We start from the raw sequence: 26,604 nt of genomic DNA, 5'->3' as shown, positions 1-26,604 counted from the left end.
CAAGTGTACCAAAATATTAAATAGGTGTGGAATTTCTTTTTAAATATGTTATTTATGTATATATTTTGCTTTGAAATTAGAATATTTTTCCATTTTTCAGTATTACCTAAAAATGGATGTTTACTAAGGGTTTAGGTGAGAAGACAACTGTCAAATTACAGATGTCAGATTATTTATAAGCTTATTTTATTCTAGAACCATAAAAAATAAACCTTATTTATTTGGCCATTTATCAGACAATTTCTTTTTTTCAGTCAGCTTCTTGTTCTAGCAGAATAAATGTTCTTTTAATAGAGAGCTATCGGTTTGGGTAATAAACAACTAAACATAAGGTTAAGGCAAGCCAGAGATAAAACTCTTCAGACATGTGTTTGATTTGTATTTATTGTACCTTTTCTAAAACTGTTATCTGAGGAAGGTGTTTAAGTGTTTAAAGGAACTGGCTAGTTCTAAAATAGCAGTGGTTATTCAACATTTTATTATTTTTTAAAAATCTTGCAGAATTTGCTAGCTTTTAATAACTCTAAATATTGGATTACTTTGTTTCACTTTGTCACACAATGTAAGGCATACTTTAAATTACATAATCTATGTATTGTTTTATGTTTGCTCAGAGGGCCTTAGAGAAGGTTCCCTTATGATTAGAAGTGTTCATGTTGAGACATGAATAAAAACCAAATTTGGTTTATGGTATGCTGACTTTGGACACTGTGCTTAGAGGACTAGTTTTTTGGTCCAGTTACATTTATCTTTTGATTAAATCAGTATTATATCCCCCATAGTTTTATAAAACTAAAAATTTATCTCTACTCCCCACCCTCTGTAATTTCTTTTTAAAGAGTCAACTTTCATAACTTATCCCAAAATATGCATTCCCGATATTAAGAACTTGCTATTGTCTTCCCAGTTTATCCTTAGGAGATATTTGGTCCAAATATTATTTTAAAATATTTAACCCAGCATCCCTGGGTTGAATGCATGCATTTTTTTTTTTTCCTGGCTGGATAAAGTAGAGTGGGTATCTTCATTCTGTCCCTCATTGCTCACAGCCTGCCTGGCTTTGTGAAATCCTGTACATAATTGTATATTTTGCTACATAAAAAAGACAAACATGTCAACCTTGTGATCTTACAATCATTTGCTTCTGAAGATCTTCCCAGTAACCCCTTAAAATCAGCCTTTGCAAGAAGAGGAAACTATAGGTAGCAGATATTTTAGACATGTGCTAAATAGCAGACTTTCCGGATAGACTGTGAGTAAAGGTCACTGAGGGAAGACAGTTGTCACACAAACATCCTGGCCCATCCCTCCACGACGACTGCCACCACACGCTGAACGAGTTCTGAGTCAGACATGTGAATTCTGAGTCAGGAAATTGAAATGCTTCAATCCATTTAGTTTTTCTGAAACTTACAGGTTAGCTTAATAAATTCACGAAGTATTTAAGGCAATTACTTTCTGCTACATCTAAGAAAGGCTCACTGGCAAATTGTATGGAGATGTAGCTGTTTTGTTCAAATGTCTGGGTCAATGACAGTGTTCACAAACTGGAGCTAGGGAGTTATTTATGACATTGGAGTAGAAATTCAGATCTTAATGCCGGATAAATAATTTTGTTCAAGTCTCCCATTGCCACCAGGACCGGACTGCTTAGTGACATAATCAGGGTGCATGCTTGCCTCCATGAAATGTGCATTAGAACTGCTAAAGCTCTTGAATGGTTACTTACAGATTTTCTTTCTTTTGCTTCTTACCTTCTAAGTATCTTGTTAACAAAGGCAGTACTAGATGTATAAATCTATGTTTGCTTTAAAAAGAGATTTAAAAAAATCTTCTTAGGTCGAGGGTATACATTCAGAATACTAGTGTGAACCTAATGTGTATGAAACATATGCTAATTGATCTAATCCAAACTATAGCCACTTTACTAGTCACCCTTTTTTGCCTACATGATATGAAATTATCATTGAGTCATTCATTTAATAAACATTGAGGGAATTACCTTTAGAAACCACGAATATTTCTTTGAGGAGAGAGCCTGAGAGGCTTTGTGATCAGAACTCCTTATTGGAACATAGTGTCTATACATGAACTTTATAGCTGAGAGAAGGCTTTCATCTAGATGATCTCACTGGAAACTCTTCTAGATTGCTATTCTTAGCATGCAGGTCATGAGATATAGGACAGACAACAGCCTTACAGCTTTGAGGATGGGTGCAAGGTAAGAGCCACATGTCCTGAACAGTCAGTACACAAAAGGGAAATGAGACAAGAAAAGGGGATTCGGGTGGTTGAGACACTTTAAGATAGATGTAGAAGTGAGGACCATGGGGAAAACCAAAGTAAACATAATTTACTCAATACCTCTGATGGGATGGGGGCCTACATTTTCCTAAGTGAAGGATGCAGGTATGGATGAAACCATCTAGGAGGCAGTATAGCTTAATGAGTAAGAGCATGGGATTTGAAGTTAAACCTATGTTCTGATTCTAAGTCTGCAAAAGAAACTGGATAGAGTTGGGCAAATCACTTTACCTCTCGAAGCCTGTATCCTATTCTAGAAAGTGCAATGGTAGTCACTTTATAAATAACATCAGTGCAAAACAGTGCTTGGCCATACTTGGTGCATACAGTCAGTTCTGCCAGAGTATGTTTCTATCACATGAATTGCCTCATTCATAATTGGCAAATGAGTAATGATATGTTAGTGTAGTATGAAGTCACATTGTTTTATTCACGATTTTCCTGGGGATAGAATTTGGCTGGAAGGAATAGAACTATAACCTTCATTGGCTACTGACAGGCAGCCGGAGCCCTTTTAGCTGTGCTTTAAGAAAATGAAAAGCAAGTGTCTGCACCTGGGCCTTACTCCCCAGTGAAGCGCCGCACAGCCTTGCAGGGCTCTGGCTTGGGGCAGACTGTACCCCCTCCTGGGCTCATGTCAGCAGCCCCACTGCCTCGGGGCCCCACTGCCATCTGCACCCCACGGGCACCTTCCATTTCAGGTGTCAACAGCTTTTACACTCTACTGGTTTCTTGTGTTTCTAGTATCCTGTGAGGTAGCCTTTAGCCATTTTAACATGCATGTCTCAGTGATCCAAGTTATCTTGCTAGGCACTAATCATTTAATAACTGTTTATTTGCACTCTGGTTTCTGCCTAACTCTCAGTCATAGCACTGTTATTTTTGTTCTTGTTATAGTTTTTAAATTATTTTTATTGATGAATAATTAACATACCATAAGACACTCAGATCTTAGCTCTAATGTGCAACCAATTTGTCAAATGCACATTGAAACACAGAACGTCAAAAAATAAATTAATTAAAATTAAAAAACAAACAAACTACAGAACATCTATAACCCCAAAAATCTCCCTTGTGCTTTTTCCCAGTCACTCCCTCTTCCCCATCTCCACTGCAAGGAGCAACCACTGATCTGATCTCTGTCATTGATGGTTGAGTTTAGCCTATTCTAGAACTGAGTTACACAGTGTGTACTTCGCGTGTGTGTGTGTCTTTTTTCCCTCAGCATGGTATTTATCTATGTTGTGTTTATCAGTGCCTTTTCATGGCTGAGTTGTAGTTCTTTGCTTGAATATTCCATAATTTGATTATCTTTTTCCCTAGCGGTCATCTAAATTATATACAGTTTGGGGATGGTATAGAGAAAGCCACTATGAATACCTGTGTATGGATCTTTGTGTGGATATATGCTTTTATTTAACCTAGGATAAATACCTAGGAGCAGAGTCGTCAGATCATTGGGTAGTTGTAATTCTAACGTTTTAAGAAACTGCAGAGCAGCCTTCCAGAGCATGCACAGCCTTCGGCACTCCCGAGCAGCAATGCTTGGGAGTGCCGGGGGCTCACAGCTCCAGCTTTTGGTGGAGCGAACAGAGAGACTGACGTTTTCACCACTCTTCTGAGTCTCTCATTGTGATTTTCATTTGTTGTGCTGATTGGCTTTATCTTCTTTGTGAAGTATCTAAGTCTTTTTACCCATTTTCAAAGTAGGCCATTTGTCCTTTTTTAATTGTTACAGGATTTCTTTACATAATTTGTATGCAAGTCCTTTAACAGATATGGGCCTTGTGAATTATTTTCTCCGTCTTTGTTCTTCAGTGAATCCTGCTATTTTAATGTACAATTTTATAGAACGTGAGGTAACACATGTATTTTGTTATAAAAATCCATATTTCCTAAGCATCAGCCAACATTGATAGCTAAAATTTTTGCAGCTCTAATATTGGGGTTTTGATTTTCAGCAGTTGACGGTGGGCCTTTGCATGAAAGCCTCATTGCACAGTCATTTGGAAAACTGCTTCATCTCAGCTCCCTTCAAAGGCGATGTATCTAAGACACCCAGTCCCATCCTACATCACAGATGGCAACAGCAGGGGATACAGTGGCCATTTTTTTTTTCTTGCTTTCGTGTGAAACCTAAATGTCCTAGAGACAGGGCAGGTCCAGCTCCAAACATATGAAAAAGAATGCAAAGGTGAATGCAAATTATGGTCATAAGCCAGCTTATTTTGCCTTACGAAACATATGGAAATAGTTGCTACACATTGCACAAAACATCTGTTGAAATAAGGTTTACAATTTGAATGTTTTGAGATGGGTTATTTCTAAAACCCAAGATTGCCTTATAAGAAAGCAGATGGGCAATTTAGACAGTCTTATACTAACTCGAAACACAAGCTTAATTTGGAAATTCAGAGAAGTGTTTTGGAGTTATGCAACCTTCAGAAACATGTTTCTGGCCACATTTGAAAGCTTTGGTTGCTGTTGCTTAGATGTAGGTTAGGAGGAGGATGGGACCTTATTTCTTAATACAAATAACATAGAGAATTTTTTTAAAAATTGAATCTTTACTGGAGTTCTAAATATTATGAAATTTTTTTAATTTAAATTACTTAACTATGTTCAAATATTTTTTAAAAATATACTTTCCTTTTAGTGGAGCTAGTAACACTATCTAAAGCTTAGTTGAGAAATGAGTTGTTTTTATAAAAAAAAATTCTTACAAAATAGAATATTACATGGGTTAATTTCCACATAATTAAAGCTTCTTAAGCCTTCTTTTCCCGAAAAAAAATTCAAATTAGATTATATATTTACTTTCACACATGTGAGCATTATTTTCATGGCTCAGAATTTCTTCATGCTATTGAAATATTAAACTGTTGGTATTTAATTTAAGAAGCACCAGATTTCTATATGTTTCGGACACAGAATATCTGCTGTTAATTTTCCTGGCTGTAGTGGTTTAAAAAAATTTTTTCGTAGCTATTAATATGCCTGCATGTAGCAGAGCTTCATACCCTCATTTAATTTTTGTTTTTAATCATCTGTGGGCTGAGAAAACAGTCAACTGTGAGAATTATGTATACATTCAGAACCCATTTTCTGAGTGGAAATGTGAGGCTTTCCTATATGAAGAAAGGGCATGGATATCACCATCTATTTTGGTTGTTCAAAAGCTTTGGTCCTATTTTCTTGGTCTTGGCTATATATCAAAAGAATATGGATTGTCAGATAAGTAATATGTTACTACGTAGTAGCTCAAAGAGTTGAATAGGCATTATTTCCCCATTTCCATTACTCTAGAGATGAGAATTTGACAGTTACTGGGAAGCAGATTTTAGTTAAGTAAAAAGACACATATTTTTATTTTCACAGAAGAGTATAGCAAATGAAGCACTATCCTGTAAGTCTGAGCTCAGTTGCCTGAATGACCAGTTATCATTTAAATCCTCTGGGCTTCGGTGTTCTCATGATCTCAGGCTGTTTGTTGGATTCTGGGATTTTAAGTCTCTACTTCTAGGGTTTCCATCTTTGTGGCTCAAGCACAGGCTTATTGGAGAGACGAATTCTACATCGGCAGGTTCGGACTGATGAGCTCTAAGGCAAATTCCCATTTTAAGATTGAATAATTCTGAGGCTCACTTCTAGAAGACAATTCACTTGCGTGTATGGAGGTTAAGTTTAAATACCCAAGGGTGGTGATGGTTTGCTGCTTTAGCCTGCTTTTTTCTCCTGCTCTTTTGTTTTCGCAAGACCTGAGTTGAGGATGCCAGTCTCAGAAATCATAGTTTTCTCTCCTGTCTCCTCGGGCCCCAATCGTAAAGCTGTTAAAAGTTTATGAAACGAATTAAGGGGAAAGGAACTTGCATATTAAGCTGATTACAAATTCTCTTTACAGCAACAATCAAGTCACTAAGAAAGAAGTTAATTAAAGGACGACTCCATAGCTTGTTGTTTCAGGTAAAATAATATATGTGTGTGTTTAGTGTGGGGATGATGCCCAAACTGTGTAAGATTTTGAAGCTAATTTATAATGGCTAATAACTTTAATCATAAAATTAAATAACTAACTTAGAAGAAATGCTCTGGCGAACTTTGTTCTCACGGGCACTGAAAATGAGGAAAGAACTCACATTAATGAATGGTTTGTTGAAGACATTGCATCTTTTGGAGAGGATGCATTGCAGAATTTACTGTATCTATTAGAAAAGGGCCAGTTGGCAGTCTCAGGCACCTCCTTTCTGATAATCTGGAACATGTAATCCTGAAACGGCTTTGTTGGTTGCTGCCCCTTTTTCCTTCTATTTGAATTAACCTTTCAACTCTGTCTGGATAGCTCAAGATATCCATGATTGAGTTTAATGTATCTCTTTTCCTTATGACCCTTGGTGAATTTCATCTTTTTATTCATAAGTAAAAACATAAGGAACGGCAAATTTGGCACTAGAAGAAGAAAGAGAGACAGTACTATTTGCAAGTATCTGTTTCCTGGGCATAATGTAGGCACATCCGGTTAAGAGGGAAAAAAAAAAAATATATATATATATATATATATATATATATATATATATATATATATATATATAAAATCACATGGGAGTTTAAGCTAGGCAGAGTTCCTAAAAAGCCCCCTGCAATAAGTTGAACTGAAAAAAAAAAGTCCATATCTAAATACGTTTTAATCATTTTAGGAATACCAGTAAAATTTTCTATTATAATGCAACTAAGAGAGATAAGTAGCTACCTCTTAGACTGAAGCCATGATTTTATTGCTATAAAATTTTCACAGGCACCATTTTTATTATGCTGAGTTATGTCTCCAACAAGCTCCTTTGGCCTCTGCCTAAAGATTTCAATTACCATTCAGTTTCCTGTTCTTGATCTTTGGATTTTATTCCTTCAGTAAAAGGGAAATGGCAGTGAGAGGTTAACAATGACAAACTCATTTCCTTGAAGTAGAATACAGGATAAAGAACTGGTCACTTTTACCCACCCGAGGTAGCATAATTTCTTAAGTTTTGTGTCTTTGACTCCTTTATCAGTCTGTCTTTGACTACACTTCTCCATTTTCTCATGACAGAGATGTTTAGATGAAGAATTTCCTCACTATGATCCCTTGCCCTACAGAAATACAATTAAACAACATCTTCAAGAACAACAGGTAAGTTTAAGCTTCTTGAAATGATTTAAGTGTGAATCAATTGCTATGCCAAAATAGAAAGTTAAGTTTTGTATGTATTGGTAGTCTGAGAACTCTACATTGCTCTTCTTCAAGAAGTTTTCAAATGAAGCAAATGAATTCCTATTTATTTTTATTATGCACATGAACACAATCTTGGTAGACCCTAAGAAATGTTGATTTTTTTTTAAACCTAAATTTATTTTTAGGAAGAGGGAAAGAAGGAAGGAAGAGGGAGAGAAACCTCATTTTGCAAGAGAAATATCTGTTGGTTAGTTCTCTCCTCTAACTGGGGACCTGGCCTGCAATCCAGGCATGTGCCCTGACCTAGGACCAAACCAACAACCTCTCGCTTTGTGGGATGACACCCAACACACTCAGTCACACCAGTCAGGGCAATATTTAAATTTTTTTCTTTCCTTTTTATTTTTTAAAATATTTTATTGATTATGCTATTACAATTTTCCCAATTTTTTCACTTTTGCCCACTCCACCCAGTACCCTCATTCCCTCCAGCAATCCCCACCCTTTGGTTCATGTCCATGTGTCATGCATATAAGTTTTTTCACTGCTCCATTACCTATCCTGTTCTTAATATCCCCTGTCTATTTTGTATCTACCAAACAGTGCTTCTTAATCCTTGCACCTTCTGTCCATTTTCCCCTTCCCCCCTCCCAGCTGATAATCCTCCAAATGATCTCCATATCTGTGATTCTGTTCCTGTTCTGCTTATTTGAATACTTTGTTGTTTGGATTCAATTATTAATAGTTGTGAATTTATTGCCATTTTAATGTTCATCATTTTGATGTTCTTTTTCTCAAATAATTCCCTTTAGCATTTCCTATAATAATGGTTTGGTTAGAATAAACTCCTTCAGTTTTACCTTGTCTGAGAAGCACTTTATCTGCCCTTGATTCTAAATGATAGCTTTGCTGGATAGAGAAATCTAGGTGGTAGGATGTTTCTCTTCATCACTTTGAATACTTCTTGCCAGTCCTTTCTAGCCTGCAGTTTTCTTGGGAAATCAGCTGACAGTCTTGTGAGAATTCCTTTGTAGGTAACTAGTTGCTTTTCTCTTGCTGTTTTTAAGGTTCTCTCCTTATCTTTAACCTTTGGCATTTTAATTATGATATGTCTTGGTGTGGTTCTCTTTGGGCCCAACATGTTTGAGACTCTGTGCTTTCTGGACTTGTATGCCTCCCTCACCAAATTAGGGAAGTTTTCTTTCAGTATTTTTCAAATAAGTTTTTAATTTCTTGCTCTTCCTCTTCTCTTCTGTCATACCTACTAATCAAATGTTGGTACATTTAAAGATATCCCAGAAGTTCCTAAGCCTATCCGTGTTTTTTTAATTCTTTTTTCTTCCTGTTTTTCTAATTGAATGCTTCTTCCTTCCTTGTGTTCCAAATCATTGATTAGATTCTCAGCTTCATCCCTTCCACTGTTGGTTCCCTGTAGATTTTTCTTTATTTCACTGCAACCCTCTTTTCTTTATTTATGTAACCCTCATTTCTACCTGGGCCTTTTTTATGCCACTGAAGTACACAGTGAGTTCCTGGAGCATCCTGATAACCAGTGTTTTGAAGTGTGCATCTAATACATTGCTTATCTCCATTTCATTTAGTTCTTATTCTGAAGTTTTGTTCTCTTCTTTCATTTGGGCCACGTTTCTTTGTCTCCTTATTTTGGCAGCCTCCCTGTGTTTGTTTCTATGTATTAGGTAGAGCTACTTTGACTCCCGTCTTCATAGTGTGGCCTATTGTAGAAAGGACACCTGTTAAGTTGTATGGGGCAGAACCTTAGGTAATCTCCAGGGCTGGGCAAACTGTGTCACCACTCTGTTGCTATCTGTTGGGGGAGGGCTTGCAGAGGGGACAGTGCTGCTGCTTGGCTTCTGGAGTTTTGCCCCAGAAGAAGCTATCATTCCACTCACACGACTTTCTCCCCATATGCCACTGGTGCCCTTCCAGCTGTTGCGCTGCTGCTGAATCCCAGAGAGGGTGGGTCTGCGTGAGTCCTAAATCCATTGCAATCCCTTTAAGAGGAGTCTCTTGAGAGTCCCACAGCTTCTTCTGCCACCCGAACGCCCACTGGTTTTTACAGCCAGAAGTTATGGGAACTTATCTTCCTGGTGCTGGAACCTTGGGCTGGGTGGTCCAGCCTGGGGCTGGGATCCCTTGCTCCTGAGGTATCCCTCCCAATTTTTACCCACCACATATCGATATGAGACTGCCTGTTCCTGTTTCCACACCTTTCTGTGCCTCTCTGCATCTCTGCCCCTCCTACCCATCTGGATGAATGTGGCTCCTTTAAATTTACGGTTTTCAGACTTTTTCACAAATTTCTGACAATTCTGGGTGATATTTGTTCTGTAGTCTAGTGTATTTTTTGCTATACCTGTGTGTGGAAGCAAGGCATCATTACCTATACTTCCATCTTGACCACCATTTTCCAATATTTAAAAATCTTTGATTGCAGTATTATGATGAAGAATAACAACATAACTAAGCTTGCCCCTCACCCATTCCTCTCTTTCCTCAAAGGCTTTGTTTCTATGAAAACATCAATTTATTGGGAATTGATCATGTTTTCATTCTGTTAAATTAATGAACTGTGATCTTTAATAAGAATTATACTTTACTCATAGAGATGTATTTTGATCAAAGGCATGGAAGCATTGTTATTTGATATTGTTTATTTTTTTCCCAACCTCTCTTATAAGGTTATTTGAGACTAGTGATATTTTACCATTGGAGATGAAGAGATTAGATTATAAAATATGTTATTTTATTCCCCTTTAAATAGCTAATTCTACTTGACTTTCTTTTTCAGGAGCCGTGTTGTCATAAGCAGTGTCATGGTCAAGAAGCAAGGATACATCAGACACCTCTGACCTTCAAACATACATGCTGGTACACACCTCTGCTGGGTAAGCCTGGATAACGCCTCTCTGACACCTTATCAGACATATCTGGGTTAAGGTTCCTTTGAAAAGGAAAATAATTAACCACAATTATGTTTGTGTAAGAAGAGTTGTTAAATACTTGGATATTTATCCTTCAATTCAGTCAATCAGCTTATGTTTCAACACATGTTCTATACAAGGCACTGTATTATGTATAATAGAGAATAAATCCTAAAATAACTCACAGATTATTGGGCTCAGAGAAGTCCCCATAAATGAAATGAGAGTTGAACCAGGCCTTGAAAGGTGGGTTGCCTTTGGAAAAGTAAAACTCATGGGAAACCTATTCCAACTGGGGAGAATGAAATGAAGGGGGAAAATAACCAAACCCAGAAGAATGCAAAAGCCCTACATGTTTGAAGAAGAGACAAAGCTGGACAAGTTATTTTGGAAAAACAGGAGTTGGGTTGGGGTTCAGTAGAAACTGAACGTGGAGCATGTTGTGTGTTGAATTGTGGAATGCTACTCAAAGCTAGACTAAAGAAAAGGATGTTTCTCTTAGGGAATGCTCAAAGCAGTGACATCTCTCATCACAACTTGGATGTGTTTAAAAGCAAAAGTTAATGGCTGGTTTGTAAATTACAAAAGAAATGGGATGATTATCAAAATAAACAGGAAAGAATGAAAAGAAAGAGCGATTTGTGGATCATTTCAGCTACAGATGGAAAAACTACTGCCACTACCAATGGACAATAGATCAGTGCTTTATAAGAGATGATTTTAGTCACACTAACTCAGTGATAACAGCAACATAACTATGACAGCACTGCTATCATAGTTGCCAGGCCCAGTTCTCTGTTCTTAATGTATTTATTAACTCATTTAATTCTCACCACATCCCAATGAGGTAGATGCTAATCTAATTCCCACTTCATTTTTTAAAATCATGTTTGTTCTATTACTGTTGTCTCAATTTTTCCCCCTTTGCCCTCCTCCACCCATCCCACTTCCCATCCCATTCCCACAGTCAATTCCCACACTGTTGTCCATGTCCATGGATCATTCATACATGTTCTTTGTCTAGTCCCTTCTCCTTCTTTCCACCATTGTCCTCCTTCCCCATGCCCTCTGGTCACTTTCAATCTGCTCCATGTTACCATGCCTGTGGTTCATTTTGTTTGTTAGCTTATTTTGTTGAATAGATGCAACTTATAGATGAGATCATATGGTATTTGTCTTTCACTGACTGGTTTACTTCACTTAGCATAATATTCTTCAGGTCCATCCATGTTGACACAAAAGGTAGGAGTTCCTTCCTTCTTTCTTTTCTTTTCAAATTCAGACTGATTTTATTTATATTTTTTAAATGTCAAAATCCATTATAAAATATTAAAAAATGTAAATCCATTATAAAGTCTCAGCAATTAAAACAACATGACACCAGCACAGAAATAATCAAGTAGATCAATGAAATAAAATGAGCATTCAGGAAAGAAATGCATATATCTGTCTAACAATGTAACATATGGTTAAATTGATATTTCAAATCAATGGAGAAAATAAGGCTTATTTAACAAAAAAAGGTGCATGGACCATAATTACTTGAAATAAAATAAATATAAAGCCCTATTTCACACTTTATACAACACATATTGAGGTGAGTTAAAAATCAATATGTAAAATCTAAGGAGTTTTAGGAGAAAATACAAAAGAATATTTTTCTTACCCTGAAGTAGAATATTCAAACCCAGAAGCTACAAAGTAAAATATTGATAACATGACTATATTAAACATTTAAGACTATAGTAGTATACATATAAAACAGTTTAAGTATAAGTAATAGAATAGGAAAGTATTTGCAACACATCTAAAAAAGGGTTAATAGTTTTTTGTTTTTTGTTTTTTAGGGAAAATATTCTGCAAACATTTAGTCAAAAAATGGATAAAGAATACCAAAAAGTCATTTAAAGCTTTTTAAAAATAATAGAAATAGGCAAGAAATATACAAAAACAAGTCTAGTTTCAACAAATAATAAAGTAACAATTAAAATAACACATCACTGTCACAATCAGATTAATAAGTATTCAAAATATTGGTAATGACAAGTATTGGTGACTGTAAAAGGAACTGGGTATTCATAGACTCTTTTTCTTCATCTTCTTAAAGCAGTCCCTTTAGCATATCTTGCAGTGCTGGTTTAATGGAAGTGTATTCTTTTAGTTTTCTTTTGTCTGGGAAACTCCTTATTTTGCCTTCCATTTTCATTGAGGGCCTTGCTGGGTAGAGCAGTCTTGTTGAAGGCCTTTGCTTTTCATGACTTGGAATATTTCTTGCCATTCTCTTCTGGCTTGTAGTGCTTCTGTTGAGAAGTCAGCCACTAGCCAAATCGGGTCTCCCTTGTATGTTTCTCCCTGTTTCTCCCTTGCTGCCTTTAGGATTCTCTGTTTGTCTTTGATATTTGCCATTTTAATGATGATGTGTCTTGGAGTGGGCCTCATTGGGTTCCACTTGAATAGGACCCTCTGTGCTTCCTGGACTTGTGTGACTTTTTCTCTACTCCAATTAAGGAAGTTTTCCATCATTACTTTTTCAAACAGGTTCTCTATCCCTTCCTCATCCTTTTCTCCTTCTGGTATCCCTATTAAAGAGATATTATTACTTTTCAGGTTGACCTGCATTTCCCTAAATGCCTCTTCATTCTTTTTGAGTATTTTCATTTTCTTGCTCTTTCTGGGAGCTTTTTTATACCTTATCCTCCAGCTCGCTGATTCGATCTTCTGCTTCATCTAGCCTGTTTTTGATTCCTTCCACTGTGTTCTTCAATTCAGAAATTGTATTCTTCATTTCCTCTTGTGTCTTATTGATAGTTTCTATGTCCTTTTTCATGCTGATATAGTTTGTAGTAAGTTCCTCATAATTTCCCTGTAGTTTTTGGTAATTCTCTCTGAGCTCATTGAGCTTCCTTAGAACTGTTGTTTGGAACTCAGTATCTGATAGTTTACTTGCCTCTGTTTCATTTAGTTCTCTTTCTGGGGATTCCTCCTTTCTCTTCAACTAGGAGGTGTTTCTTTGTCTTCCCATTATTTGTGAGAATTTTCTTTTTTGCTTCTGCTTCTTGAATTGATGTGTCTTGATTTCCTGACTTTGTGGTGTTAACTTCTATGGTAGGAGTCTGCTGGGGTTTTTTTCCTTCTGGATCTGCCTCTGATGATGTCAGATATTGACCCTGTCTATCTTGGGCAGTCTGTTCTAGACTTCCAGAAATTTATTGTCCTTCAACTGTTAACCTAGTCACTTTGCACTCAGCAGGTCAGCTTAGAGATACCACAGGGCAGGACAGAGTCCTTCCTTGTGGGCAAGGTTATTGGGTCCTCTCATGCTGCTGCCACTCAGGGGGAGTGGTCTCTGTCTGAGCAAGATGACTGCTGCCTTTTGGGGGAAGAGTTAGCACTGGAATCCCGCTGACTACTCTTTCAGTTTTCTCCTCAAAGCCTCCTTCCTCAGTCTCTCCTCAGGCATCTCTAGCTCACTGTGTGCCCGCCTTTGCTGGAGACTAGGGTAAGTGGTAGTTAGGTTGTGCTAATGCTGATTCTTCTGTCTGTCCAAGGTTATAAGGCTCCTCTCTTGCTATTGTTCAGTTGTTTGTTCCAGGTGATTTCGCCACAAGTTAGTTGTGATTCCAGATTTGTCCTGGGAGGAGGTCAGTGTGACTTCCATTCACTCCTCCACCATCTTGATTTCTCTAATTCCCATTTTAAAGATTAAGGAACGTTGAGTTAGTAATTAGCTTAAGCTCATGTGTCACTTTATATGTAAGTAAATGGAGACTCAGAGTGGTTTAGTTATTTATTCAAGATTTTACAACTGGTATATGACAGAGCCAGAATTTGAACTAAAAATTTGTGATTGACACAAAGCCTCGGTTGGTTCCTGTTTCCTATAGTCATTAAAACAAAACAGTTTGGTACTCTGACATGTTCCCATCACAATATCTAACTGTTTTCTCTTCAGAGATGATAAATTGTTCCTGTAAAAGGCCAGATAGTTAATATTTTAGGTATTGCTGTTGTAGCACACAAGCACTGGTGGACAATACTAAATGAATGGGTGTAAGTGTGTTTCTATAACACTTTATTTACAATAACAGATTTTGCCCTCTGGCTGCAGGTTGTTAACTCCTCTAGTTGCTCAGTAGACAAGGGTTACCTGTCCCTACCCCGTTCCCTGCTCCTCTGCTTAAGAAAGAAAAAAGAAACTTTGGCATTTCTACCCTATATAACTAGGCGTCAAGGGAAGGGAAGGCTATGTTAAAGATGTAATAGAAATGAATTGGCCTTTGTTTTTTCAGATATAGTCCAATCTCGCAAGAGAAAAAAAATACATAAATTAGTGTAAACCAAAAATAAATTTCTGTTTTGATTCTTTTCTTTTCTACTATAGATGCCTTGCATCTGGATAGTCTCACACTGATTCCAAGACTGTCATTGATACCTTTCTCATGTGTAGCTAACCAAATTCATGCTTCATGTGAAAGGCCCAAATATGGAAAAATAGAGGATGGTACTTTGGATGTGACTAGAACACACAAGTAAGTTTTGTTTTTTGTTTTTCCTTTGTATTGAATTTAGTGGGGTGACACTGTTTAACGGAATTATACAGATATCAGGTGCAGAATTCTATAACACCTCACCTATACATAGTATTTTGTGCTCACCACCCCAAGTCAAGTCTTTTTCCATCACCATCCCCCTATATCCTCCCCCACCTCTCCTCACCCCCCACCCCTCCACCTCCACAATCACCACTCTGTTGTAAGTTAAAAGATCAAAATATACCTACTCTTCTCTTCATGGGTGGCCTATTCCCATTGCCTAAACTTTTAATCAGTTATATTTTCATATCCTGAGATAATAACATCTTTAGTGTGAAAGTTTTATTGTACAAATTCTCTAACTTTCTGAACATTAACCATTTTAAAACAAAAAATGTCTCCACAGTTTTCTTACTCTTTTTATTTTCATAATATCCATTTGGAAATGTGAGAGACAAATTAGGCTACCTGAAATGCTTCCCAGTTTTTAGAAATACACTATGAACTGCTAACTTAACTTACTCAGATAGGTTTTGATCATACTGTATATCTATTCCTTTGCATTCAGGGTTCTCAAGCCTTTGGGAATTCATATTTGTTCTAACACCCACCCGTCCCTGAAGATCATCTGCACTCACTGTCCTCAGTAAACAGACTGATCTTCTCTAGGAAAAGTTCAGAACTGTCAGTGGAATTAATGAGCACTGTCCACCCCAGTGAAATTTCTGTTCTGTATTGAGGGTGAGGAAGCAAGGCTTTGCATTGCAAATTCTTCATTTTCATTTTTGGCTAGGTTCTCTGGGGCTTGTAACTTCTCTCTGCTGGTGGTTAGAGCTCTCTTTCATTATGCCTTACTTAATCTATGAATCCATAGAACTTAATTAAAAATTTGGTAAAGCTGGGGTGGGGTAGGGGAACTATGTTATAGTTGATTTCTGCTGAAATTTGCAATTTTCCCACCTATAGTAAAGAACTTTAGTTTCTATTGCCAGGTTCCCAGGCCCAACAATTGGCCCCGACCCAGGAACAGATCTTTCCAATTGCATCAGGATGAATGATGACCTAAGTATGGGAGTGAGTATTACAGTATATTTTAATTTCATTTTTAGAACTACCATATCCTGGTCCTCTTCTACGGGTATTCTTTTTTAAAAAAATACTGGTGACTGCAGTTATATGAATATTTTCATCTGGGCAGGTGGCTGGTGTCCCTAACCCCTGCATTATTCAAGGGTCAGCTGTATTATGGATACTTTTATAGCAAGTATGAGTCTTACACCACAGAACTCAAATGCATAAGAAATGTCAACCTTTGATGACAGGCAATTAAAATTCAGTCAGGGAGTTTTCTACCACCTCTGTTGTATAAGCTCAAGGATATATAACCAAAAGAAGATTTTGATGAAGTGTGCTGAACTTTTTGTTTGAGAGATGGGCTAATTTGAGACTTAAATTCTCTAGTGACTTTCAGAATTCTGAAGTCCCATCAACTTACTCTCTAAGAATTAAGCTCAAGGCTAGTTCTTTTAGGTGCTGGTACTTGTGAAAAAAAATCATAAAGTAGGGCAATGCCCAGAGAATATCCTTTGCTGCAGTGAAGTGTTAATGGTACTTTTCTACCCAAGCAGAGGAGAACACTAAGCATCACTCAGGCGAACTCCCCAGGTCATGAAGATGGCTCCTGGGCTCCTTCTTTGGCCTGCAGTCTGAGCCCGAGCCTCGCGAGCTCCTCAATCAAATGGAGCAGACAGCTCTGTTTCAGGATCTGACAGTCCATCATTCTTCCTTTTTTTAAACAGCTTTATTGATATATAATTCATATACCAAACAATTCATCAATTTAACTTATTTGACTGAGTGCTTTTAAATATGTTCAGAGTTGTACAATCATTACCACATTCAATTTAAACACATTTGATCACCCCAAAAAGAACATTTATATCCATTAGCAGTCTATCCAGATTCCTCCTCCTGCAAACCCTCATCCCTAGGCAACCATTAATCTACTGTCAGTCTCTACAGATTTGTCTATTCTTGATATCTCTTGTAAATAGAATAATCCAATATGTGACCTGTTGTGCCTGGCTTCTTTCATTTAGCATAATGTTTTCAAGGTTAATTTATGTTATAAATTAAAATTTATAAGTATTATAAATTAAGTATAATTTAAAATACTTATAAAATTATAAGTATTTAGTTCATTTTCTTTAACTGAATAATATTTTAGTGTATAAATATACCACATTTTGTTTACCCATTGATCAGCTAATGGGCATTTGGGTTGTTTCTACTTCTGGCTGTTATGAATAATGCTACTGTGAATATTACTGTATAAGTTTTTGTGTAAACATGTTTTCAGTTTTTTTGGAATATATATATATATATGCCATATATATATGGAATTGTTGTATTATATGGTAACTCTATGTTTAACATTTTAAGGAAATGAAAACAAATTTACAAAGTGGCTACATCATTTTACATTCCCACCAGTAATGTATGAGGATTCTAATTTTCTCCACATCCTTGTCAACACTTATCTGTCTTTTTTGATCATAGCCATCTTAGTGGGTGTGAAATTGTAGATCATTTTGGTTTTTCTGTGCATTTCTCTAATGACAGGTGATGTTTAGCACCTTTTTATGTACTTGTTGGCCATTTGTACATCTTCTTTAGAGATATGTCTACCCAGATCTTTTGCTCAGTTTAAAAAGTGGACTATTTTTTTTACACAGAGTTATGCAAGTTGGTCTCATTCTTTCTTTTAAATATATGTGTCTGACATTTTTCTGTTCCTTAGTACTCATCTATTGAGTAGCTAAGAAGAGGAAAGAAAAAGGAAATGAATCTATTTTGCTATTACTTAGCAGTTCTTGTAAAGTTTTAATAAAGGAAGTTGAACTTGGAAACTTACAGGATATTTGGGAAGCTTACAGGATATTTGGTTATTAGTAATTTTCCTTTTATCTGGCACTGATTTCATCATGAAGGAGGAAGAAACAAACACTGTCATGGAATCAACCCATTTGGGAGCCAAGATACTGTTACTGAAACAAGCCCCCTCCCCTGGGGTCTTTCTATTCTCGGTTTGTCTTGCCTGCCACCAGTATGAACTGTGGTTCTTAAAGCCAGAGTTTGGTAAAAAGGAAAGGAACTATTTCTTCCAAAGTTATACAGGTTTAGAGTAATGGTGGAATGTCACCATTAAATCTCAAAGTCTCTAAAACACCCACAAACACACATAGTCCTGCCTCCTCTTGCCAAACCAGGCCAGTCACAGGTACTGTATCTCAGGAAAAGAAATAGAAGTCTGTAGCTTGGCTAGGCTCCCATTCTTAATCCAAAACCTCATCCTCATGGTGGGCTAATGTAAGTCCTTCTACATCCTTTCAAACCACTAAGAGAGAGCTCCACATCACTGCTACATATTGCTTTCCTGTTTCCTACGCTGTGTGGTCAAGGGATCCCTGTTTTGGCTCCCAAAACTGTGTGGTTAAGTTCCAGCATGACTGCCACTCTGGATTTAAATCCCAGGGTGAATCTTCCTCTGTAACCCCATTTCTGACTCCTCCCACAATCAACTACACCTGCCAGTAGTCTGGCTTCTTCTGCCTTTGTTGGCTGCCATTGTTAGACCAGGCAAATGTGGCCCCTGATGCAGAAGCCACCTCCAAGCTGCTCTCGCAGGGACAGGAAGCCCCTCTGGCAACATTGCATCATGGGTTAGAGTCACACCCATCTCCCTGGCTCTGTGCAGGCACAGGTTTTAATATTATTAAAACACTGGCCAAGTTATCCTGTTACAACAGCAGTTGTATACCAGGTACTTCATAGGAAAGCATTTCCACATGCCATGTTAGTAAGCCTCTGTACATTGATTGTAGGTATTCTCTACTTTTACAGATGATGCAATGAAGTTCAGAAAGGTTAAATAACTTACCCAAGATTACTCAGCTAGTAAGTAGAAAACAAGGAATTCAAATTCAGCTTTCTCTAGCTTCAAAGAATAAGCTTTTCTCACTGTCCCTCTTGCAACACCGAATTTAGACATTTTTAATCATAATAATTACTCATAGTTACCTTGAAAGTAGGGGGGGGGTTTGGCTAAGAAATGTTCTGGCTTATATATGTAAAAGTTACCACTAATCCACTCCCATTAGAATATGTGACTGAGTTGTTTTGTCTATGGTATTGACACCAATTACAAAATAGAAGCTAAAAGAGATCATAATAGAAACACTTGTAAGATGCTCCTGGGGAGGTGTATAGGTTTCCCTGTTGTATTCTGTGCCATTTCTTCTACAGTCCCCAGGAACTAGTCTGCCAGCTGCACTTTGTAGCTGTTGCTGCCAATTCTTAGCATTCCTTTTCCAGGTTTCTGAGCCATTGAAGAATCTACACAGCTTGTCCACTGCACATTTCACTTCCTCATGCCTGCCCCTTGAGTAAAGCCCTACCTCTCATCCCTTTGTGCACCCACACCCATCTCCTGAACAAATAGAAAGCTCTCCTTAGAAAGTGCTTTTCTAAGCATTCTCATTAATAGTAAGTACAAAGAATTAGAATGAAATATGAAATAAAAAGTATAAAAACCATAATCTGTGTTCATCCCAGTGACCCATAAACCATAGTGTTTTCCTAAACTCTTTGGCTTCAAACTAGACTTTTCATTACTCTTGAGAGCCTTCATAACAAACAACTTGACCTGGTATCAGCCCCTTCTCTAATCTGGTCACAACGTAACTTTCCATCCTTTCCTCATCACGGCCTTGTTTATGCCGACATGTCAGGCAAACTAGGTAGTATGTATGGTCAGAATATATTGCACAGAACTGTTTGTGCTATTTACCCAAAAACACTGTACACGTCTCCATTTCCTAAATTCTATTTGACTGTCAAGGCCCATTTCAAAAGCCAATGGTTCCACAAAACCTTTCTTGTGGTAAGATGAAATGTTCACAGTCGAGCATCTTTAGGCCTTCTTGAGGTAAAAGTCACAATGCCTTAGAAATTAAGTGATCAGGTTTTTCCCAGGTTATGTTTCTGTATAACTATAAAAAAGTCATGTCTTTCAGGTCTTGGTTTCCTCATTTCTCAACTATCCACTCAGGAAAATATAAGTTCTTTCAGACCCCAGTAACTTGTTGTTCTCCCCTCATTGTCACCTATATTCTAGTGCCATTGAGCAATGTGTACCTTGATCCCTACATGAATTTGGTGAACAGTGGCTTCCCCATTAGTACGTGTTGAATACCCATATACTGATTTGTTTTTGTACTCCCTTCAGTGTCTATCTAAGGCATTGAGAGTACACACTCAATGAACTTGTTGAGTTGATACCTTGTACTATCACTTTCTCACTCTTTTCTTCAGATTGGTGTTCCTGAGAACTTGAAACTTATTTCTTTATCTCTCACATATTCATAGAGGAAGCTATATTTTAGCCTCTAATTTGGAAAGCAAAGTGTGAGGTAAAAGTAAACATCAGTATTCATAAAAGGGTATCTGGGTATGCAAAGGACTCTAATGAGAATATCTCACAAAGAACATCCCAGAATTTGGGGCCTAGTTTGGGACATTCTTTAAGAGAATAGAGCTACTTTACTGACCAATGAAATTAATTTATTTAGGATATTTTAGTGTAAAAAGGAAAGAAGAAAATCAATTATTTCCAATCCTCTTTTCAAGATTCAGACTGAAATATATATGGAAGAAATATTTGACATCTGAGATTTGCTTCAAAACAGTGCAGGGTGGATTTAGTATAGGCAAAACAAGATTGGGCATAGATTTAATCTAAATAATTGTACACAAAGGTTAATTATTTTAGTCTGTCTACTTTTGTATTTATTTTAAAATTTTCCAGTAAGGACTTAAAATTTTTAGCCACTTAGCAAAAGTATAGAATCAAACGGGTCTGGATTTAAGGCTGACTCTGCTGCTTTTTAGCTGTGTGAACTTGGGCAAGTGGCTTAACCTCTCTCAATTAGGTTGTTTCCTATGTGAAACAGAGATACTACTTTTCAGGGTTCTTTTGAGGATTCAAATAGACCTGCACACTGATACATAAGTTATGTATATACATACACATATACATATCTGTAAGAACTAAGTTCTGGCTTATCCAGTCCGTGGAAACAGAACAAGTAGGTCATATTAGAGGAAATACAAATCTTGATACTGTTTCCCCCCTTGCTGATGAATAGGGAGGCTTTTTTGGTTTGTTTCACTGAATCCCTTCTCAACATTTTCAAGACTCTCTAGGGGTGTATAACAATATATCTCAGTGTCCTCCAGGCCTCACTAACTAGTGTGTCCCAGGCAAGGACACGTCACCTCCTGAGAGATCAGGAGGGGAGGCAGCTGGTGTCGGCACTCACATTTCTTCAGTGTTTATGTTCGTGTCCTCTCTGCCCACAGGCCATGCCGCAGGCCCTGCCCGCTCCACTGACCACTTCCTCGGAACTCTGTGTTGGGGCCTTTGGCAACCTCTCTCTGGTTAGGAGAGAGATGACTCTCCTTTCTGGTCCCAGCACTTTCAGAGCAGGGTTCCACTGTGGTGTTAGTTGGGAGACTCCTTGTGATATGGTTGTTAAAATCATCCTCTACTTTTCAAGGAATGTTGATAACCCAGCAGGACTGGGAGACACAGTGGTCGGAGCAGAGTCTCCCACTGAATCCAGTATTGCTGCTCCCTCAGTAGCCAGATCCAGCTATAGGTAGTGCCCACTTCCTCAATCCTTCCTCACTCTTGCCAGTTTCTCTCTGGGGCTCAGCTGTCCCTCCTTATAGTTTGTCTTCCTTTCCTTCTTCACTGTTCTTACCTTTAAGCCTCTATAGCAACCAAAGGGTTTCTTGGCGTTTGCAAAGCTGGACATGCAATTAGGTACCTGTGTGCATCCCCAAGCACTCCAAGAACTAAGGCATTTCATGAAAATTTCTATGACAACTAAACTGATTCGCCCCTCTACCTCAGACCTGACCCACCAAGATACTTGAACACCGTGATTTTCAACTGGAGTGCTGCAGCAGGCACACTGCTGCGTCACAGGAATTTTAAAACAGACTAAATATCTGACTATTTAGTCAGGGGCCCTGACTAAATCTTTTTTTTTTATTTAGTCTGGGCACTGACTAAATTTGACAATCTTTTCCATTAGATTGTCAAATTTAAAAAAATATCAACAACCAATACAACACCAGCCACCTGCTGTGAATGCATCAGAATTATACATTTTGGGGGGTCAAATAAGCAAAAAATATATTTTTTGGTGTGCTTCAGAATTTTAGTAATTACTTTATATGTGCTATGAGATGAAAAAAGTTGAAAATCACTGCTGTACTGTATGTAAAATACATATTTCCTAGTAAACATCCAGGAAATAGCAGTGGCTATCACTCAGAATCAGAATTATCAGCAGCGTGAAGCTTAGGGAATATCTTGTCACAGGTCAGGGGATATGAAGATGAATTTTTGTTTTCCTTCTGGCTGTTAAAAAAAATCACATACAGCAAACAGTAAATATCTTGCCAGCCCTTTGCAGTGTTCTTCATGTTATAACATGATTTTATCTAAGATGTACTATGACTAGGAGGAGGTGATTTGTGAGGCAAAAGACAGAATCAATTTTAAAATATCTCAGAAGAGTTTCTGGCTATTGTCTATCCTGTTCTGTTCTCTCAAGCTGTGGGTGGATGCAGCATTAGTAACCTTGGAGAATAAATAACATTGCCAGCTGCAAAATTGGAACAGGTAGAAGTTGATTGATAACTGTATTATAAATAAACCTCACAGTGGTGGGTGTGTCCTGTAGACCTGAGGGTGTGGTGTCCTTTTAGTTAGAAATTGGAAAAAAAAACAAAAAAAACCCGTGAGGCAATTCAGTTTTGTTTAGGTTACAGCAGCGGTAATCTTTGGACATTCAATTTTACATTCTTCTTCTTCTTCTTCTTCTTTTTTTTTTTTTTTTTGCATATTGAAACTAACACTGAATCAAGTCAAGGTTTTTTGTTTGTTTTTTTAAGTTAAAATGAAATGTCTAGGTATATGGCTTTTGTTCAATTTTTGTTTTTCTTATAAAATCCTATTAATTTATTTGAGTAGCCTCAGTTGTTTAAAATAGATCTAATAGTAAAAATTAGTAAAGTGAATGTTTATTAATGGAAGTGTTTCTGATCATATAATCTATAGATGAAGTAACATTTCATCTAGAAGAGCAAAAATAAAATCACCTGGGAGCATTATCTAGGTCTTTTCATTGCCCTTACTAATATTTTGAAAGTTATTTCTTATTGTTCTTCATATTTGTCCATCTAAATATTGAAATAATCCTGCTGTGTGTGTGTGTGTGTGTGTGTGTGTGTGTGTGTGTGTGTGTGACCTGCATTTGCTGACCCAGCCCATGGGAGAATGTCTCAATTTGTTCCATCAGTACCTTGGCTACCCCACCCTGTGTTAGACTCATACTGTCAAAGGCAAAAGGGCTGAACCATGGATTTTATGTAAATGTTATGCAGGTTGATATTTGAGTGGCATGGGCAGGAAGAACGTTCTTCCTGCTCTATGCTGTCGCCATTGGCATGCGTTAGACTCACTGATTTGAGCCTGTCTTCTGTATAAGTAAGTCCTTCATCTCAACTGTCTTCTTGCTTTTACTCTATTTATTTTCCTTGGTTTGAAAATACATCCAGTAGATTTTCTTTTTCATAATCTGCCCCGGGCCCACAGTTGTGGGTTAGGTTCTCCAATAGGTCCAGGATGCTGGTTTGGATAGGGGCGGCTTTGGAAGCGGGAAAGAAAGAGCACAGCTGTGGGAAGTGTTTGCGGAGTTACCTCCACGCCCTCTCCACGTGCACAGACACTCGGAGGGGATTATCTCCAACCTTCACTAACTATAATCCTAAATTTGAAAAAAAAACCTTCTTTTGTCTGGTTATTCTTGTAAGAAGGGGAAAATGTTGTTAGACTAAATTTATGAAAATCTAGGTTTGAGATATGTTGTATATTGGGTTGTTCTCTGATCAATGAGATTTATACATAGTAATGAATTGGAGCAATAACCGGTTGCTTACCTTGCAACTCCTCCAGAACAGTGCAGTAATGTATGGCTACCAAACATATGACATTTCTCCAAAATTGCAGAATTATTACTTATTTAATCAATATATATTTCATGTTTATCAAAAAGCTTTTTACTAAAATGTCTCACATGTGAAATTTAGACCAAGAAAAAGGCTTATACAGAGTATTATGACAAATGAGACATTTGTAATATAATGGAGGTAAGCTGTATTTTTGCTGTTCTGTATACATTATATTGACACTAAATAATTAGACTGTTTTTAAATCAAAGTTTACAGAAATGATGGGTACTTTTCACCTCATATTGGAAATGAGGTTAATTAAATAGGAAATAACAACATTCTCTTTCATACTCCTTAAATTCAAATATGAGTATCCATGACCCTGATAGGTATAATAACAAGTCTCTTTCTGACAAAATTAGCTTTTTAGTTAGTGAAATATAATTATTATTGCATATAATATACTTTATTAATTATAGTACAATAATAAGTATTATTTTAAGCTACACATAATAACAAATTTTTATATAAGGTGGCATGTTTAAAGGGCCAATTTTATTATTAAGAAATCAATCCTTGTTGACTTTTATGAAGTGTGATACTCAGTGAAACTGAAGGATGTTTAATTTTTATTTTTGTAGCTTTATTTCTTATATATATTAGACTGTAGTTAAATGAACATTAGTTAATTACTAATATAATTTATTAAAATATTTTAAAGATAGGGCCATCACTATTTAAATACCTGTAGGATATAAGGTACAATTTCTTCAAAATTTAATTCGAATATTACCTAGTCTCTTCTGTTCTGTGCATATTACTTTCCTCTGTGGAATGCTGCCTACCTTTTATGAAGTATTTGTTTTATATATTTGTCTTCCTGATTGGTCTACAAGCTCCACTGGGACAAAACTGTGTTTTTGTGTGTCTCCAGCCTTTGTCACCATTCCCAGCACAAAGTGGGCCTTTGACGACAGTTGTTGAATTAACTTAAACTGACATCATGGGGGGCTTCAGTGGCATTAGATAATCTGACCCAAAGATATTTAAAGCAGAGATGAAATCAAATAAAAGAGATGATTGCCCAACATTGATATGTAAGAGGATTAGCTATAAAATCTTGCTTTGTATAGTGTGTGTATTTTTCTAAACATTTGAGGTGAAAATTTAAAGTTTCTATTTAAATCATCTGGGTTAGGGTATCTCAGAGACAGTTCTGCTTACAGAGGAGGGGGTACTACATTTAGTTTTATCTGGATTTATAGTCTGATACCACCATCCTGAATATTCCTGGGAAATTACTTTATTCATTGACTTAACTTTCCTTACCTGAAATAAGTAAATCTTTTCTTGTTAGGACCCACTGCAGAGAGTTGTTGGGAAATTAAATGAATTGATACATAAAAGGGCTTTTGTAAATTTTAATGTATTGAACAGATGTAAGCTGCTGTTACTGTACTAACTACATATTCAGCAAACTCTTGCTAAACATTTCCTCTTCTGTGGCTATTGCAATATTATCTTGGATAGATTCTAAATACTGTGTTATGATACACAGCACCTCACCACTGAATCTGTTTTGGTTGTGGCAATTAGTAAGTTTTCTGTTTGATTATGGAAGACTAAAATATCTCAATTTTTTCATTGTCTTTCTAGGTTTTTGATATGTCCAAATGATTTCAGTTTTAATCTATTAAATTTTATTTTCTTAAATATATCAAATAATAATGAAAATATGCTTATTAGAAAATTTATCATTAAAGAGAAACCTATGTTCCCATCGTATTTTTTGAAATTGAATAAGTGAACTAATCAACCCTAATGTTCCAAAGTTTCCCCCAAATTAAGCACTCCTGATAGAGACTAAGAAGTTCAAATGAGATTTCCCAACACTTGCCCTAGAAGCCTGGGACCTGTTAAGCTCTTTTGAGCACCAAGTAATAGTGTTGACTTAGATGTAATCCCTCAGATCTTTGATAATTTGATTAAGTGTAAAATGTATGATTTGTCTAGATAGAATATTGAGAACCATTTTAAAATTGCCAAGTTAAAAGTTTCAGGTTGAATAATAGTTCCATAAGTAGAAATGTTTTATGCCCACACAGAAAGTTCTCTTTAAAAAAAAAACAAAACCTTAACTTCATGAAATAAACTCTATCTGCCCTTTGAGGTTAGAATTTGTTTTGCCCAAGAATTTATCTGGTTTTCTTTAAATATTAGACTTGTAAGTACACTTAAATTGGATGTTTTTTTGCAAGTACAGCTTTGAGAAAGTATGTATATCAATCTTCTCTGTACAATCCCATCCCCATACCCTCTCCAAAGAGCAAAGTGAACATGGTCTCATTTAAAATTATATGAAAATGTTTGCTTACAAGCACCTTTCTGGAATGGAAAATGTCAAATTGTTGAACTTATTTCTCCTTTTTTCTTTTTCCTTAAGGAGAATGGTATTGAACACTTGCATCCTGAGAGCCTGCCACAGTCCAGGTTTGTCTATCTGTTGTATGGGTGTGAATTTGTATGACTATCCAGG

At 36.8% G+C, this 26,604-nt stretch overlaps 1 protein-coding gene across 1 annotated transcript in view; it reads left to right on the top strand.

Annotated features, from left to right (window-relative positions):
* The window catches only part of IRAG2 (inositol 1,4,5-triphosphate receptor associated 2), a 77,147-nt gene that overhangs the window by 33,037 nt on the left and 17,506 nt on the right, over nt 1-26,604 (top strand). Inside the window, exons 19-24 of the mRNA XM_054591327.1 lie at nt 6,206-6,267; nt 7,388-7,468; nt 10,320-10,416; nt 14,834-14,981; nt 15,977-16,058; nt 26,512-26,558. Coding sequence (XP_054447302.1) covers nt 6,206-6,267; nt 7,388-7,468; nt 10,320-10,416; nt 14,834-14,981; nt 15,977-16,058; nt 26,512-26,558 — 517 coding nt within the window. The remainder of the gene's footprint in view (nt 1-6,205; nt 6,268-7,387; nt 7,469-10,319; nt 10,417-14,833; nt 14,982-15,976; nt 16,059-26,511; nt 26,559-26,604) is intronic.

The sequence above is a fragment of the Pteronotus mesoamericanus genome, unplaced genomic scaffold (assembly GCF_021234165.1).
Source record: "Pteronotus mesoamericanus isolate MK-2021 breed Mesoamerican mustached bat unplaced genomic scaffold, CSHL_Meso_final scaffold_21, whole genome shotgun sequence".
NCBI classification, from domain to species: domain Eukaryota; kingdom Metazoa; phylum Chordata; class Mammalia; order Chiroptera; family Mormoopidae; genus Pteronotus; species Pteronotus mesoamericanus.
The sequence above is the reverse complement of the archived record's forward strand: the minus strand, read 5'-3'. Positions and strand labels throughout refer to the sequence as shown.